Source organism: Sceloporus undulatus, chromosome 11, assembly GCF_019175285.1.
Source record: "Sceloporus undulatus isolate JIND9_A2432 ecotype Alabama chromosome 11, SceUnd_v1.1, whole genome shotgun sequence".
Classification (NCBI taxonomy): domain Eukaryota; kingdom Metazoa; phylum Chordata; class Lepidosauria; order Squamata; family Phrynosomatidae; genus Sceloporus; species Sceloporus undulatus.
This window is the reverse complement of record NC_056532.1, coordinates 1563881-1578636: the sequence shown is the minus strand read 5'-3', so window position 1 is coordinate 1578636 and position 14756 is coordinate 1563881. Positions and strand designations below refer to the sequence as shown.

Below are 14756 nucleotides of genomic sequence, written 5' to 3'. Positions count from 1 at the left end.
ACTGATGCCAGTACCTGAGCCATTGGTGAGTGTTCACGAAAAAATAATAATTATAGCCAGTGGGCACAAATATAGTGCCAGTCTCTGGCACATTGCAAAAAACGAATTACCAGTCCACTGCGTCAGATAGCCTGAGAAGTGCTGGCCTCGAGAACGTTCTTGGAAATAGAGTCATCAGGCAGATTTGTTTTTAATTTTAGCACATTGGAATAAATATTCATGTATAAAATGCCACAGTTGGTAGTAGATGGCATTCCAAAAGACAGGGGCCACCATTGGTAAGGCTTGCTTCCATGTTTCTGTTAAATGGAAATCTGCAGCTCACAGCCAGCAAGATCTCCCTCAATGACATTAGCTATAATATAATAATATATATGATAAGAGAACAGCTCTCTCTCTATATATAGACACACACACACACATATATATGATAAGAGCACAGTCTGCCCAACGGCCTGAAATCATGTCTTAAGGGCTTTATATGTCAGCAACAAGACCTTGAACTGGTAGCTAGTAAGCAGCTATCAGTGCCAGTTAGTTAGGTACCTAACAGGGAACCAAAATTGCTGCTTTGGCATTGGTTTAGCCTGTGGACCACACTGAACATCTTCGCTGGATGAATCAAAGCATTGGGAGGGATCCTGGAGGCTATCTAATGTTGGAAGCAAAGAGACATCAAGGCTTTGTAAAGTGATCAGTGAGAGAGGCAACTCCAGAGAGTATGCCTGCCCTTTTGTTTTGCCATTATTTATTTCTTTGATCTAAGTACTGAAGGCTTTTTTGCTTCCTGCAGAGATCATTTCCCCTTTCTTTCAAGAAGTTAGTTAGTCCTTGTTCTCCTTTTGTCTGGGAAGGGAGCGTCGATGAGGCTCCAGTTGCATAATGGTTGCTAGCTAACATCCATACATGAAAATCAGCTTTTAGGGGCTCTTCTAACAAAGTTGAGGTCAACCTCTCTTGCCTGTCTCCTTTCCTATCCCAAGAAAGAAAGATTGTTTGAAACAATAAATGTAAATTTCCTTTTTTTTTACCTTACAAGAGCATCCTGAGCTTCTACCACAAGTCCATATGCACTGGCTCTGCATTACTCTGCTGATATAACTACACTTGTCCCGCCATATTCGCTAGGGTTAGGGGCACAAGACCCCCATGAATATGGAAAAAAGTAAGACATGAATTTAATGATGATGTTTGGCACATTAGATCTTTGGCTGAGAAGCACTGTTCTACACGACATCTTTCAGTTGTTTAAATATGGCTGTCCGTCTTCACCAGGCTAAGCAGGCCCACCTCCCTGAGGTCTTGGTTTCCAGATCTTCTACCATATTGGTTACCCTCTTTTGTTGCAGCTTGTCCATGTATATGTTTATGTATATGTATATGTATATTTGCTCTGTGGTACCCAGAACATTATACAGCATTCCAGGTTTGGTCTGACCAGAGCAGAATGCAAGAGCGTTCTTTAAAAGACCTTACACTTGGTCTCCTTTTTATGGTGTGAGTAGGTGCAGCCAAGCTTTTGGGAAGAGTCTTAACATCCAAGTAGGTTCCTATGGGATATATTTTTGCAATTTGACCTAAATTTAAAAAGGAACTGTGTCTTAGATTTCTAGTTCATGCTTTGCAGGTGTTAATGAAGAGGCAAAGGCTGCAGAGCTGCAGAAAATAAAGTCAACACCGCTTGACAATCGGATGACGGTGGATATTGTGGAAATGGAAGTCCTCAGGAAGTCTGTGGAGGATTACTTCTGCATTTGTTACGGTAAGTATTTATCTTACGATACCAAGTTGCTGTTTGCAGGAAGACTGCGCCGCGTTGAATCCTGATTTGAGATGCGGTTGGGTCTCACTTTCAGGAAGACAGTTACATAAGGTATAATATCAAATCATTCAAACTAGATTGGTTTGCATTGTGAGTTTCTGCTCACTTCACAGAAAGACAGCTAACCTAATATAATTTAGATACTGTAGTTTAAATTCTGTATTAATGATATTATCAATGAAGGCCATATAATAATGAGTATTAATAGAGTCAATCTTTAGTTACAGTCAATAGACCCGGCAAGCATGCTGTAACTTACCCTTTCTCGTCACCACTCCCTTCTCCTTCTGTATCTTGTCTTTTTTAGATTGTAAGCCTGAGGGCAGGGAACCGTCTAACTAAAAAGATTGCATGTACAGCGCTGTGTAAATTTACAGCGCTTCATAAATAAAGGTTAATAATAATAATAATAATAATAGTTACATAAAAGATACAAGCAGTTTACATAAAATTGCGTTGTCAGTTTGGGTTGATGAAACCCATGGAATAACAGTTCTCTTTTAAAATGTCTTTTCTGTTATATACTGATGATATGGGACTTCCGTCCCATACTGTGATTGGGCTTAGATAATGGTCTTAGATAACGATGAAATTGGTTACTATAAAATGAAAAGCTAGTAATTAATATGACAAAACTACAATTAATTGTTTGGAGGGAAGCAGAAGTAAGCATAGGTCCAAAACAGACTGCAGAAATAATCCAGTTTCAGATCACTTTAACAGCCCTGGCTCAATGCTAGGGAGTTCTGGGAACTGTCGTTTTGTGAGACATTGTGCCTCTATCTATCTCTCTATCGGAGAGCTCTGGTGCTACAATAAACTACAAATCCCAGGATTTCCTAGCACTGAGCCAGGGCAGTTAAAGCAGCCTCAAATTGGGTTATTTCTGCAGTGTGTTTGGACCTGTACTTACTTCTGCTTCTTCCTTCATTCTTCCAACTTTCCAATTCTATGGCCTGTTCCAGACTGCCAAAATAAAGTTGCTTCGGGTCTCTTTGGAGGTACGCTGTTTAAATGATGCATGCATCCAAAGAATCCGGAAGCTGCACCAAAGCTGCCCTCCAGTGCTTAGGAACGGAGTGTGGCTTTGGCGCAACCTCCGGACTCTTAGGACCCAGGCATCAGTTAAAGAGCATGTCTCCAAAGAGACCCAAAGCAGCTTTATTTTGGCAGTCTGGAACAGGCCTATGATTCCTTTTTTTTGATATATGTTTGGAATGAATGTTTGTTTAGAAGACTGGCACAAGAAGTTTAGGGGAAACAAAGGCAGAATTAGAGTTTGCAAGAAAGAAAGGGATATACAGTACACGTAATTCAGTTTTTTATTTCACAAATGCGATCCTTCATTGACCGACTTTGCTTTTCCCATCTAGGCAAAGCTTTAGGAAAGTCGACTGTTGTTCCCGTGCCGTATGATAAGATTCAGAGGGACCCCTCTGCTGTAGTGGTACATGGCCTCCCAGAAGGACTGACGTTTAAACACCCCACCAATTACGATGTCACAACTCTTAAGTGGATTCTGGAAAACAAATCTGGAATCTCCTTCGTCATTAAAAGGTGTTGTAGTTCTCTCCATTTACTTTGATTTGTTTATTTGGAATATGGGGATGCTGCTTTTCAATGAAAGAGTCCCAAAGTATGCTAAAAAGTGATTTACGCACATTTTGTAGTCTCTGCAAGGGCAGGTTCTCACATGTAGGTCTCCTACATAGGTCCCCATAGTTAAGTGTCCAGAACAATAGGACTAACTATCCTAACTGCCTTAGTAACTATATCAACTGATGTTCAGCTTATGGTTGAACTGTGAATCCTGATTTAGATTGTGCCTTTGCTGTGGTCTCAATTCACCCCACAGTCTAAAATGGGCATGAGGGTACTGCCCTGCTTTGTAGGGTAATAGTATGGATTATAAGAGAATGTATGTGAGGTACTTGGAGTACCCAGACTCTACTACATTGGTGTGTTGTTCTTTTCAAATAACATAATTTTTCCTCTTCTCTTTTAGGCCTTTCCTCGAGCCAAAAAAACATTTAGGTAAGTCGTCAATTGCCTGCACTCAACCAAAACATTTTAAAATTGGATTTGAGACAGTGTCCCTTTAGTCTTCTGGTTTTTAGATACTAGTATCGTAGGTCCCAGATTGTAGAAGCACCTGACTTCTGACTGTGGTATTGCACAGTCCCTAGTATGAGTCCGAAGGGGAACAGTATTACTCTTATGTCAAGTATTCCTATTTAACTATACCCATTGCTTCTGGATATAATCCAGTCAAGGGAAAAGTGCCCCAGGTGTTGTTCCATGCCATACACCAAGCACTGACAGTACCATCTGGGATCATGGGTTTTTTCCCTGTCTTATGTTGCCTCATTCATTTTCAAATCGCTTTCCCCAGCGATGTTACATTATGATTGCTAAGCTGTATTTTTTCCCTTCTAGGACCTCGTATTATGGACTCATCACACACAATAACATCCTCCAGCGGAAGGTTTGTTATATTTTATCCCTTTTTGGGGATATTAAAATTTGCTTTCTGATGGTTCAGTGTACACACATTTTGTTTCATGAACAACATTATTAAAAAATATTGTGTATAAAATTACGTTCAGGTTATGTGTATAAGGTGCATATGACTGAGGTTTGGGTCCCATCTCCAAAACATCATCTCATTAAGTATTGCAGCTATTTCAAAATTTGAAAAACATAGACATCCAAAACACTTCTGATCCCAAGCATTTTGCTGAAGGGAGGTTCCACCAACACTGTTATTTTTAGAGTTCATCTTAGTGCTCAGCTGTGTTATGAACATGGCTTTATACAGGATTTGTATCTTTTGGGATTTCTGTATTGCCTCCTGGCTGATGAGGACCAACTAGAACAGTAGTTCCCAAACATTGTTCCTCCAAGTGTTTTGGACTTTATCTTCCAGAATCCCCATCCAGCTTGGCCAACAGTCAGGAATTCTGGGAGGTGAAGTCCAGAACACCTGGGAGACCAAAGTTTGGAAGCCACTGAATGATAGCAAGTTGGACAAATTATGGCCCTCGAGATGATCTTGGATTGCAATTCCTGTATTCTTTCCCAGTGGTTATACTGACTAGGTCAGTGATGGTGAACCTTTTCGAGGCCGAGTGCCCAAACTGCAACCCAAAACCCACTTATTGATTGCAAAGTGCCATGTCCCTCTGGCTTTTTAGTAACAAACTCTGCCAAACTCTATGCTGGGGTAACGGCACATGTGCCCACAGAGAGGGCTCTGAGTGCCACCTCTGGCACGCGTGCCATAGGTTCGCCATCACTGGACTAGGACTACTAGGAGTTGCATCTGGACAGCTTTGCCCGTCCCACAGCTAAAGTGTATGGTCTCGCCACAGAAGGTCCCATATACAAATGGCATCTCCATATTGTTGTTGCTGCTACACTTATTGTATGCGTTTTACATATTCGGTCTGATATGTTTCTCCAGCTCTTCAATCCAGGTGAAGACTGAACCCAGTGAAGATTCTGGTATGTCATCTTTCTTTTTAAATATCTATGTCTCTATTCTGTGAGAGTCTATGCTGTTAGGAGGAATGGCCCATGGTCTTAGGTGTCTCTATACACTATTGAGCAAACAAGATGAACTTGAACTCTTCAGTAAAGTTGGGGAAATACTGGGGGTGACCCCGTGAAAGAGAAGGGAGTTCATAATGGATGAGAGTTTCTAAAAAGTGAAATATTGAAGGCACAATCTCAAAACAGTTCCCCAAAAAAGGGAGATATCTAAAGAAACTAGGATGGATGTCTAAAGAACTACCAACTGAGCTAAGATTTAAAAAGGGCATGTACAAGAAATGGAAAAGGGGGGGAAATATCCAAAGAGGAATTCAAACAAACCTGCATTGACATATGCATGAGATCAACTTATAATGGAGTATATGATCATTGCCTTGTACGCAAAAAGAATCTGTTTTTGGTTTTGTCTCGGCTGCATCCGTAATGCTGGGGTGTGGGACCTTCCTTTAACATTGAAGTTGTCTATTAAATGTTGTTCTCCTTCAGGACTCGAGATGATAACGGTCAAAGAAGAATCAGAGGATCCTGAATATTATCAGTTTAACATTCCAGGTAACATTGAGTGTAAGACTTCTGCTCCATAGGCTGAAATTTGAAATACTAAAAATGGGGTAAAAGGCAGTGAAAGTGTATAAAATTGACTATGGACCGAGTTTCTTTTTGAACATGATGCTATTCAAGGCAGGTTTTTGCTTTCCTAGGGGACCCCTGTGCATGGCTTCTACTCTTTTGTCTGCTGCATTTGGTCTGCCGTTATCTGTGCCTCTGCCCTTCCCTTTATTTCACCCTCTCATCTCTTGTGGCCTTCGGAAATGGATTTTAGGCATTGAAAAAGCACATGTATCTTAAAAATCTGTGGAATAAGTAACCTATCAGTATCATTTGAGAGCAAACAGGCTCCTATGTTAGTGTTTTAAATGGATGGCTTTGGAGGAGACGCAAGTGTCAGCTATGTGCAGTTATCCCTTCCTCCCAAACTCCTTTCCATCTCTTTATCTACACAAGTTCTACACACTGAATGACTGTTGAGTTTAATGGGCCTGGGTAACCGACTGATACACTAAAGATGCACAGTTCTTTGCATGGCCGTTGTTAATATAAAGTACAAACACCGGATAAACCAAATAAATGTGATAAAGACATCTTTGATCTCAGCCCCAATCCCTATTAAAGTTAACTAATCCCTATTAATCCCCCTTAAAATTAACTGCGGAGTTCAGCATGTGAATGTTTAGTGGAAGTAGCCCTAGCTAGCCACATTAAGTAAAGGCCAGTAGAGTGCATGTATTATCGGTTATCTTTTGTCTTCAGTATATGCAACATCCTGCAAAGCTTCTTCACAGAGCAGCCTCTTTGCTGAATGACCCCAGCCTTTACTAATGTTTCTATGCCCTGTTCCAGACTGCCAAAATAAAGCTGCTTTGGGTCTCTTTGGAGGTATGCTGTTTAAATGATGCATGCACCCTAAGAATCTGGAAGCTGCACCAAAGCTGCCCTCCAGTGCTTAGGAATGGAGTGTGGCTTTGGCGCAACCTCCGGACTCTTAGGACCCATGCGTCATTTAAATAGCATACCTCCAAAGAGACCCCAAGCAGCTTTATTTAGGCAGTCTGTAACAGGCCTATGGGTCCCGGCTTGGTCTGTAATAAAAGCCCATGGTTCATGATGTCAAACAGGTCTGAGCCCAATTGGGGCCTGGACAAAGTCTGTCTGGAAATCTATGTGCCACGTTGAATTCTCTTATGGAAATGCTTTATAACCGTTTTAACGATAGTCTTATCCCTCTTTTTGTCTGTCACAGAGCAATAACTGCTTTTTAAAAACTCAAACCAAACTGTTACCTTCTGCCTTCCCTGTTCAGTTTGTGGTGGCTTATTAAACTGAGAAGGAAATCGCCTTTCGCCGTTCTGGGCTTCAAACTGAACGCGACAGAATATGGTCAGGATTTCACTTCTCTTCCCCTCCGTTTCTTTGGCCTGCACTTCCTTTGACGAGTTTTGAATGATGAATGTTGCTTTGCCAAACGGGAACGGAATAGGAAAAAGGGAACGAAGTGCGCTTTGCCAAAAGGGAATGAATGATGAAATAGGCGCCAGTCCAGTGTTACGACCCGTCGCCTCGTACTAGTAGCGCAAGTGCAAGTGAACACCGAATGGTGGGAATGCCCAAAAGCAGTTGATGTTAATGGCTAATGTGGAAGAGAACCAAGAGTAAATTGAATGAATCAAGGCTCAGTGATTCCTCGCAGAAGCATGCTTGGATTTATTTAGGTAGTCGGTGGCTAACTGTGCTCACAACGCTTTCCTGATAGTTGGCTCCCTATGCCTTGGTGACAACATCGCATTGTTCTTTGTCCTAAGATGGTGAGGACGTATTCTTCAGCAAATGTCCTTGCTTTGTTGCTGTTGAGGCCTTCAGTTGTGGCAGTGCCGCTGGTCAAGAGCAGATGGTAGGGATTGTGCACTCTCTGGCATCCTTAAAGGTGAAAAAGGGCTGCAACACAAGTGAGAAGGCAGACACCTGAAAGTGTATTCCCAGTGGGATTCCTAAGGAGCCCTGGCGGCGCAGTGTTTAAATGCCAATGCTGCGCCCACAACGTTGTAAGTTCGATCCTAGAGGAGGGCTCCAAGGTTGATTCGGCCTTCCATCCTTTTGTAGGTTGGTGAAATGAGTAACCAGCTTATTGGGGGCAATTGACTTACACATTGCAGATGGCTTAGGGAGTGTGAGTTCACTGATAAGTGTTATAGAAAGTGTGATTATAATCTAGTGCTGGTGTGATTATTGTCCTTATTGAAAAGGAATACACAGACAACGCCAAATTGATGGACTCTGCTTTCTTTTTTTTTTGTTATGGTTGGTTGTCAGTGGGAGATGTTTCTGTGGTTGCTCATGTGAATGACAATGCTCCTCTGCCTGATCCCTTAACCTTAGGATGAAGAAGAGTGTCAAGGGGTACTTAATGGTCGACCAGAGGTTACTTTCCAGTGTGATTTCCTTTACATTCAGATAAACCCTGAGCTTGGATTAGGAGGTTATTTGGGATTGTGAATGAACCCTGTTTGCAGATGTGGGAGGCCCGGCAGCATAGTGAGAAGAAAGCCTCCTGTAGATTATATTGCATGTATTGCAATATTGTTTTTAGAGTCTGAATTCTGTTCGCAGTGGTAGTTGTTGGTTGGGAAGAGTCTGCTAGAAGGAATCCTTCTGTTGCAATCTAAATTGGTCACAATTTACAGTTGCCACTCCATTTTCGCGGACTTGGGGTTCCGCGTCCCTCACTTATGTGCAAGCGTCAGATGGAGGGGGACAAAATGGGGCGCATGCCTGTGGGTGCCTATGGGCACATGCCGCAATCCAAGGCAGTGGGGCTTGAATATTGGCGGTTTGCGTTTTCTTGGAATGGATCCCCCGTGAAAACAGAGAGGCGGCTGTAAATGGATAGGATGTTTGGTCTTTGTATTTAAAAGGGGGGGGGGGAATAGAAGCACTCTTTGCTTCAGTTCAGAGATCATGCCAGACTCTAGACATTTGGCAGCGGTTTGATATGAGAACTGAACTAGCAGCTGTAGTTTGTGACCACCTATGGAACTTGAAATTCGAAACGCCAGGTTTGAAGTGGGAAGTATGAACTTATAACAATGATGGCGAACCTATGGCATGCGTGCCAGAGGTGGCACTCAGAGCCCTCTCTGTGGGCACATGTGCCGTTGCCCCAGCTCAGGTTTTGCCAGAGTTTGTTACTAGAAAGCCAGAGGGACATGGCCCTTTGCAATAAATAAGTGGGTTCTGGGTTGCAGTTTGGGCACTCGGCCTCGAAAAGGTTCACCATCACTGACCCATAACATGGGCTGACAGTGGCGCAACGTGGAATGTCATTTTCAAAAAGCAATTGAAACCCAATTCACACGTCCAATTTAAAGGGTTTCCCCCCTTTCTTTTCAAAACCGGATACACAAATTGCTGGCCACAGGTTGCTTTGGAATATCGAGTATGCATATAGCATGGCCTACTTATAGATGTAAGTAATATTTGAAAGATTTGCCACCGACTTGCATAGTTGCCGTTTTTATTAAACTGTCTTTTTACTTGCCTGATACTTCTAAATGTTACAAGCTGCTGACCTGTGGTACAAACCACTGAGGTAGTATTAAAACGTCACATACAAAGAAACACAGAGGATATAATGACAAAAAATACCCATAGGATTTTTGGGCTATGTGGCCATGTTCAAAAGGAGTTTGTTCCTGACGTTTCGCCAGCATCTGTGGCTGGCATCTTCAGGGAATGTACCCCACTCTCTTCCATGCCAGCATTCTCTGAAGGTGCCAGCCACAAATGCTGGCGAAACGTCAGGAACAAACTCTTCTAGAACGTGGCCACAGAGCCCAAAAATCCCACAAAAAACTATGGATGCCGGCCATGAAAGCCTTCGACTTCATATCCATAGGATTAATAAGAGAAAATCTGACAGATGGTTGGACGAACAAGAGAATAACTGTATGGCCAGACCTCTGATACTCCAGAATAATATACAGGTATGGGTTTTTTAAACATGAAAAATTATACCTTGAATACTTCGGAAATACAAGCCTATTCTATAGGAGAATTCGTTCTCAAAGAACAGGAGAATTTTCTTACTGCAAAAGAAATTGTCGTGATTCTTTAATGTGTATTCATTTCGTGGGCCTGCTCCAGACTGCCCAAATAAAGCTGCTTCAGGAATCTTTGGAGGTATGCTCTTTAAATGATGCCTGGGTCCTAAGAGTCGGAGGTCGCGCCAAAGCCACACTCCATTCCTAAGCACCAAAGTGCAGCTTTGGTGCAGCTTCTGGATTCTTAGGACCCAAGCATCATTTAAATAGCATACCTCCAAAGAGACCCAAAGCAGCTTTATTTTGGCAGTCTCCTTTTTCTTTTTAAATCTTCTGTATTGGAAGATAAATACACCAGCAGTTGATCATTCTGTTTTCTCCTTATTGATTAAGAGGAAACAAGTCATTATGGTACATAAACATACCTTCATTATTAGTAAATGGATTAATTACAAATAACCCGCATTTTGAAACTAGTTACTTACCCATTCTGAGCTATGGTTCCATGTGATGGGCTGACAAACCTGTCTATGGCAGTTGCCGCATCTCAAGAAATACGTGCCTAAGTGCTGAAACCCTGAGCGCATGGGAATAAAAGCAGACAAAGCAGCTCTATGCTGTGATATACCTTTAGGAACTCAAACACGGTGAGTTGGGCGGTATGTCTGCGCGGAGTTGCCGTTCCACGACCCAGATCTGGAAGATCCTCTTGCTGTAATCCTGTGAAACAGTCATTTGTTTCTCCAGTTTGGTGGTTCAGCTGAGCATGCTCTCTCATAATAGCAAGAGGAAAGTCTTGGAAAGTGTTTTTTTTATGGCTGTCTTTGTTTACCAAAGCAGGTCCTTCCGAAACTTCGGCGATTGATGAGAAAATCGCCATGGCAAAGTCTTACACAGGTACAGCAATTCACTTGTTCATCATCACAGTGCTGTTTCTCACAACAACATTGATGCCTCAGTAGCCAGGGGTACTTCCAGACTTGTTTTGACATCCATCGTCCAGATTTGAGAAAGAGAAAGAGACGTGTGATTCCTCCCTGTCTTTTCCCTTGCCTAGCTTGAGACTTGGTTTAGAGAGAGATACCTTCCGTCTTTGGTTCCTGTGATCTGAGAAAATTCATACAAGCATACAGTTACTTATCAGAATCAAATTTGGGGTACTTTGAGTCACGTATCTTATTTTTGGGGTGACCGTTCACCTCGGTAAGTCTGGCAGGAGAAAGGTTTTTAACATTTAATAAAAGGATTGATGGCTTTATGTCAGAAAACGGAAGCATTTTGTTCCAGCATCATCTGCTTCCAAACACCGTACCGTCCAAATTGTGTGTATAACTTGAGTCAATGCTTTTTCATTTCACAACGGGCACCGTCTGCTGAGAGCTCGACATCCTTCAGTTTTATATGAGAGAGAATAAGGGAGGGGAGAGGTTAGCATGGCCCCTGCGCATGGACTCCTGTGCCTGTTCCAGACTGCCAAAATAAAGCTGCTTGGGGTCTCTTTGGAGGTATGCTGTTTAAATGATGCATGCATCCTAAGAACCCGGAAGCTGCACCAAAGCTGCGCTCCAGTGCTTAGGAATGGAGTGTGGCTTTGGCGCAACCTCCGGACTCTTAGGACCCATGCGTCACTTAAACAACATACAGTACCTCCAAAGAGACCCGAAGCAGCTTTATTTTGGCAGTCTGTAACAGGCCATAGTGTCATACGATTTCCGCTTCGACTGAGATACTGATTCTGACATTTCTCGTCTTAACTAGCATCCTCCTCTTTTGTATGATGGTATGTTTATATTTATGTTTATAAAGGGAACAACCAGGGTTCCGATTGCAGTGAAGGAACAGATGTGGAATTGCCAATAGAAGGTTAGAGATACGCACATCTTTTTAAATTCTAGAAAATAATCTCCGGGAAGGTGTTTTAAAGGGAGTCCTTAGTGCAAAACGTATCCATTGCATCTGTGACTTGTATTCTTTTTCCCCCCTCCATATTCCACATGGTTGTGTTTTTATTTTCCTCCCATGAATTGTGACCCTGCATGTTTGTTGTAAATAACTACTGAGAAGCATTTGAAATAAGATCTTTTTTCTCTCTTCCGATATCTCCTAGTAAGCCACAGAAGCAAGCGCTAACTAACAAAGTTGGCCTTCTCCTTTCTGTTTCTGCATCCATGGCATGTGGTGGTTTTTACTTTGGAGTGTGTAGCATCTCCGAGGAGGTAACACCATTGCACAGTCCGATAAGTTTGGAAGTAGAAGGAACAGTTTGTGGTTTTGAAGTTAAGGATGAGACTAAGGCCTGTTCCAGACGGCCAAAATGAAGCTGCTGTTTAAATGATGCATGGGTCCTAAGAGTCCGGAGGTTGCGCCAAAGCCACACTCCATTCCTAAGCACTGGAGGGCAGCTTTGGTGCAGCTTCCAGATTCTTAGCATCATTTAAACAGCATACCTCCAAAGAGACCCCAAGCAGCTTTATTTGGGCAGTCTGTATTGGAGGCAATTGACTTATATAGATTGTCAACTGCTTAGAGAGTGCTTAGCACTATAGAAATGGTATAAAACTGTAAGTGCTATTGCTATTGGTATGAAAAAACTCTGCAGAAAATGAAGCTAGTTTCTGGCATGCACGGTGCTTATGGAGTTGACCATATACGCTAAGAAATGAACCCTGGGAATGTCTCTGTCTTGGGCTTGAGAAAATATAGAGACAAGGAAGATTCCTGCTTAACCAGTTGTGCTGCTTCTGCTTCATTCAGCCTTATTTTTGAACAGTTGTGTGTGTCTGTGTGCCGACATCTCTGTGTTCTGTCCAGAATTCTGTTTCGTTGTTGCCGTTTTTTAAACCTTTCGCTGGGCTGCATCTGGAAACGAATGACTTTATACCTGATTTGCGTCTGCAAATGGAAATTCTGCAGATGGGATCGACTAAAAACCTTGTTTAAAATCCACCCGCATTCCCAAAACGGTGAGCAAGATTAGCCATTCGGCTGGTGGATTAATTCTTTTAAAACAATGCCTTAGAGAAAATGCCTTCTTAGAAAACGGATGGAGGAACCTGCAGAATAGAAAGCAACTGTTTACTGCCTTAGGCTCATGCATGAAAGGGACATATGGTTCACTGACCAGTTTTAGACTTTAGAGACTCTTTGCCCTGTTACAGACTGCCAAAATAAAGCTGCTTCGTGTCTCTTTGGAGATATGCTGTTTAAATGATGCATGCATCCTAAGAATCCGGAAGCAGCACCAAAGCTGCCCTCCAGTGCTTAGGAATGGAGTGTGGCTTTGGCGCGACCTCCGGACTCTTAGGACCCATGGATCATTTAAACAGCATACCTCCAAAGAGACCCAAAGCAGCTTTATTTTGGCAGTCCTGGAACAGGCCTTGAGTTTCTTCGACGTTCAAATCCTTGCAAATCCACCGGAGGATAGCGAAAAGCATGCAAGTTTCAAGCTTGTTTCAGGCATGTTCTCAATACACTAAACTTACTTAGCGTTAAAGACCAAACGCATTATCGGATGTGGAGACTAAAGTTGCCAGTTCATGAACAGCAGGGATGAATTTATGGGAAATGTCTCATATATATATATATATATTGTGGATAGGCAGAAAAATCCAATCTTAATCACGTCTAAAAGAACGACATGTGAGCAGAGAAGAAACAAAAATAGTCCATTAATCCATGCATTAGTAAAACATTGGGATTCATCATTCCTTAAACCAGGGTTGGAAGCTGGATGCTGATCCAGCTGATGTAGACGGCCACACGGTTACCAACATTTCAGAGAGATGTCAAAAGAAAGGTACAGTATAGATTTGTGTGGGTTTTTCAGGCTATGTGGCCATGTTCTAGAAGAGTTTATTCCTGACGTTTCGCCAACATCTGTGTGTACTACCTGATGTAAAGTTGTGCCCAACTGGAGGCCAGTAAAATTAAATGGGATGTAGGTATGCCACTGCTTATGAACTTGCTTGCTTGGCACCGTATGGAGTTTATTTCAGGTTAGCAGTCTGAGATAGAGAACGGATTTGGGAACATGTTTCCAAAACTTCCCTGCTAGGTTGTGTAGAGGAAAGAGTAGCCGCGGACAACCTGATAAATATCATATGTGTGGTGGCACAAGCCAAGGTCTCCCTGTAGATGTTCAGTAACTTGCGTAATTGTGCTCTTCTGCGTGCACATTTATAGCTGGTGTTGGAAGCGGTAGATATAGTCAATGACGTTGCCAGAAAACCCATTCAAAGGGCAAGACAAACTGTAGTACAAGGGGAGCTCTCCAAACTATAGCGACATCTTTCATATCATTTCTCACCGCTTTTGAAGGATAGTCGTCTTCTTGGATTCCTTTGCTTTTGAACCCAGTTTTCTTCCATTGCAAATATTTTTGCAGTCGTGAACCAGCCTTTGCTGAATTTTAAGGGCAGATGTGGTGGAAACAAAGGCCTGTTCCAGACTGCCCAAATAAAGCTGCTTGGGGTCTCTTTGGAGGTATGCTATTTAAATGATGCATGGGTCCTAAGAATCCAGAAGCTGCACCAAAGCTGCGCTCCAGTGCTTAGGAATGGAGTGTGGCTTTGGCGCAACCTCCGCACTCTTAGGATCCATGCATCATTTAAACAGCATACCTCCAAAGAGACCCGAAGCAGCTTTATTTTGGCAGTCTGTAACAGGCCAATAATCCCATTAGAGAAGTCATTTGAGCTTTCTTATCTATGTCACCATGGAGAGATGGAAGCAAACTACATCCCACGCTGTCTCTGCTTCTTTTTGCCAGAGCTTTCTTGAGTAAT

The 14756-nt window shown here is 42.5% G+C and overlaps 1 protein-coding gene across 1 annotated transcript in view; it reads left to right on the top strand.

Moving 5' to 3' along the window:
* GTF2I (general transcription factor IIi) overlaps positions 1–14756 on the top strand; it is a 59790-nt gene that overhangs the window by 6762 nt on the left and 38272 nt on the right. Inside the window, 6 exon segments of the mRNA XM_042442397.1 lie at positions 1628–1762; positions 3196–3379; positions 3828–3856; positions 4259–4307; positions 5286–5326; positions 5861–5926. Of these exon segments, the coding sequence (XP_042298331.1) occupies positions 1628–1762; positions 3196–3379; positions 3828–3856; positions 4259–4307; positions 5286–5326; positions 5861–5926 (504 nt within the window).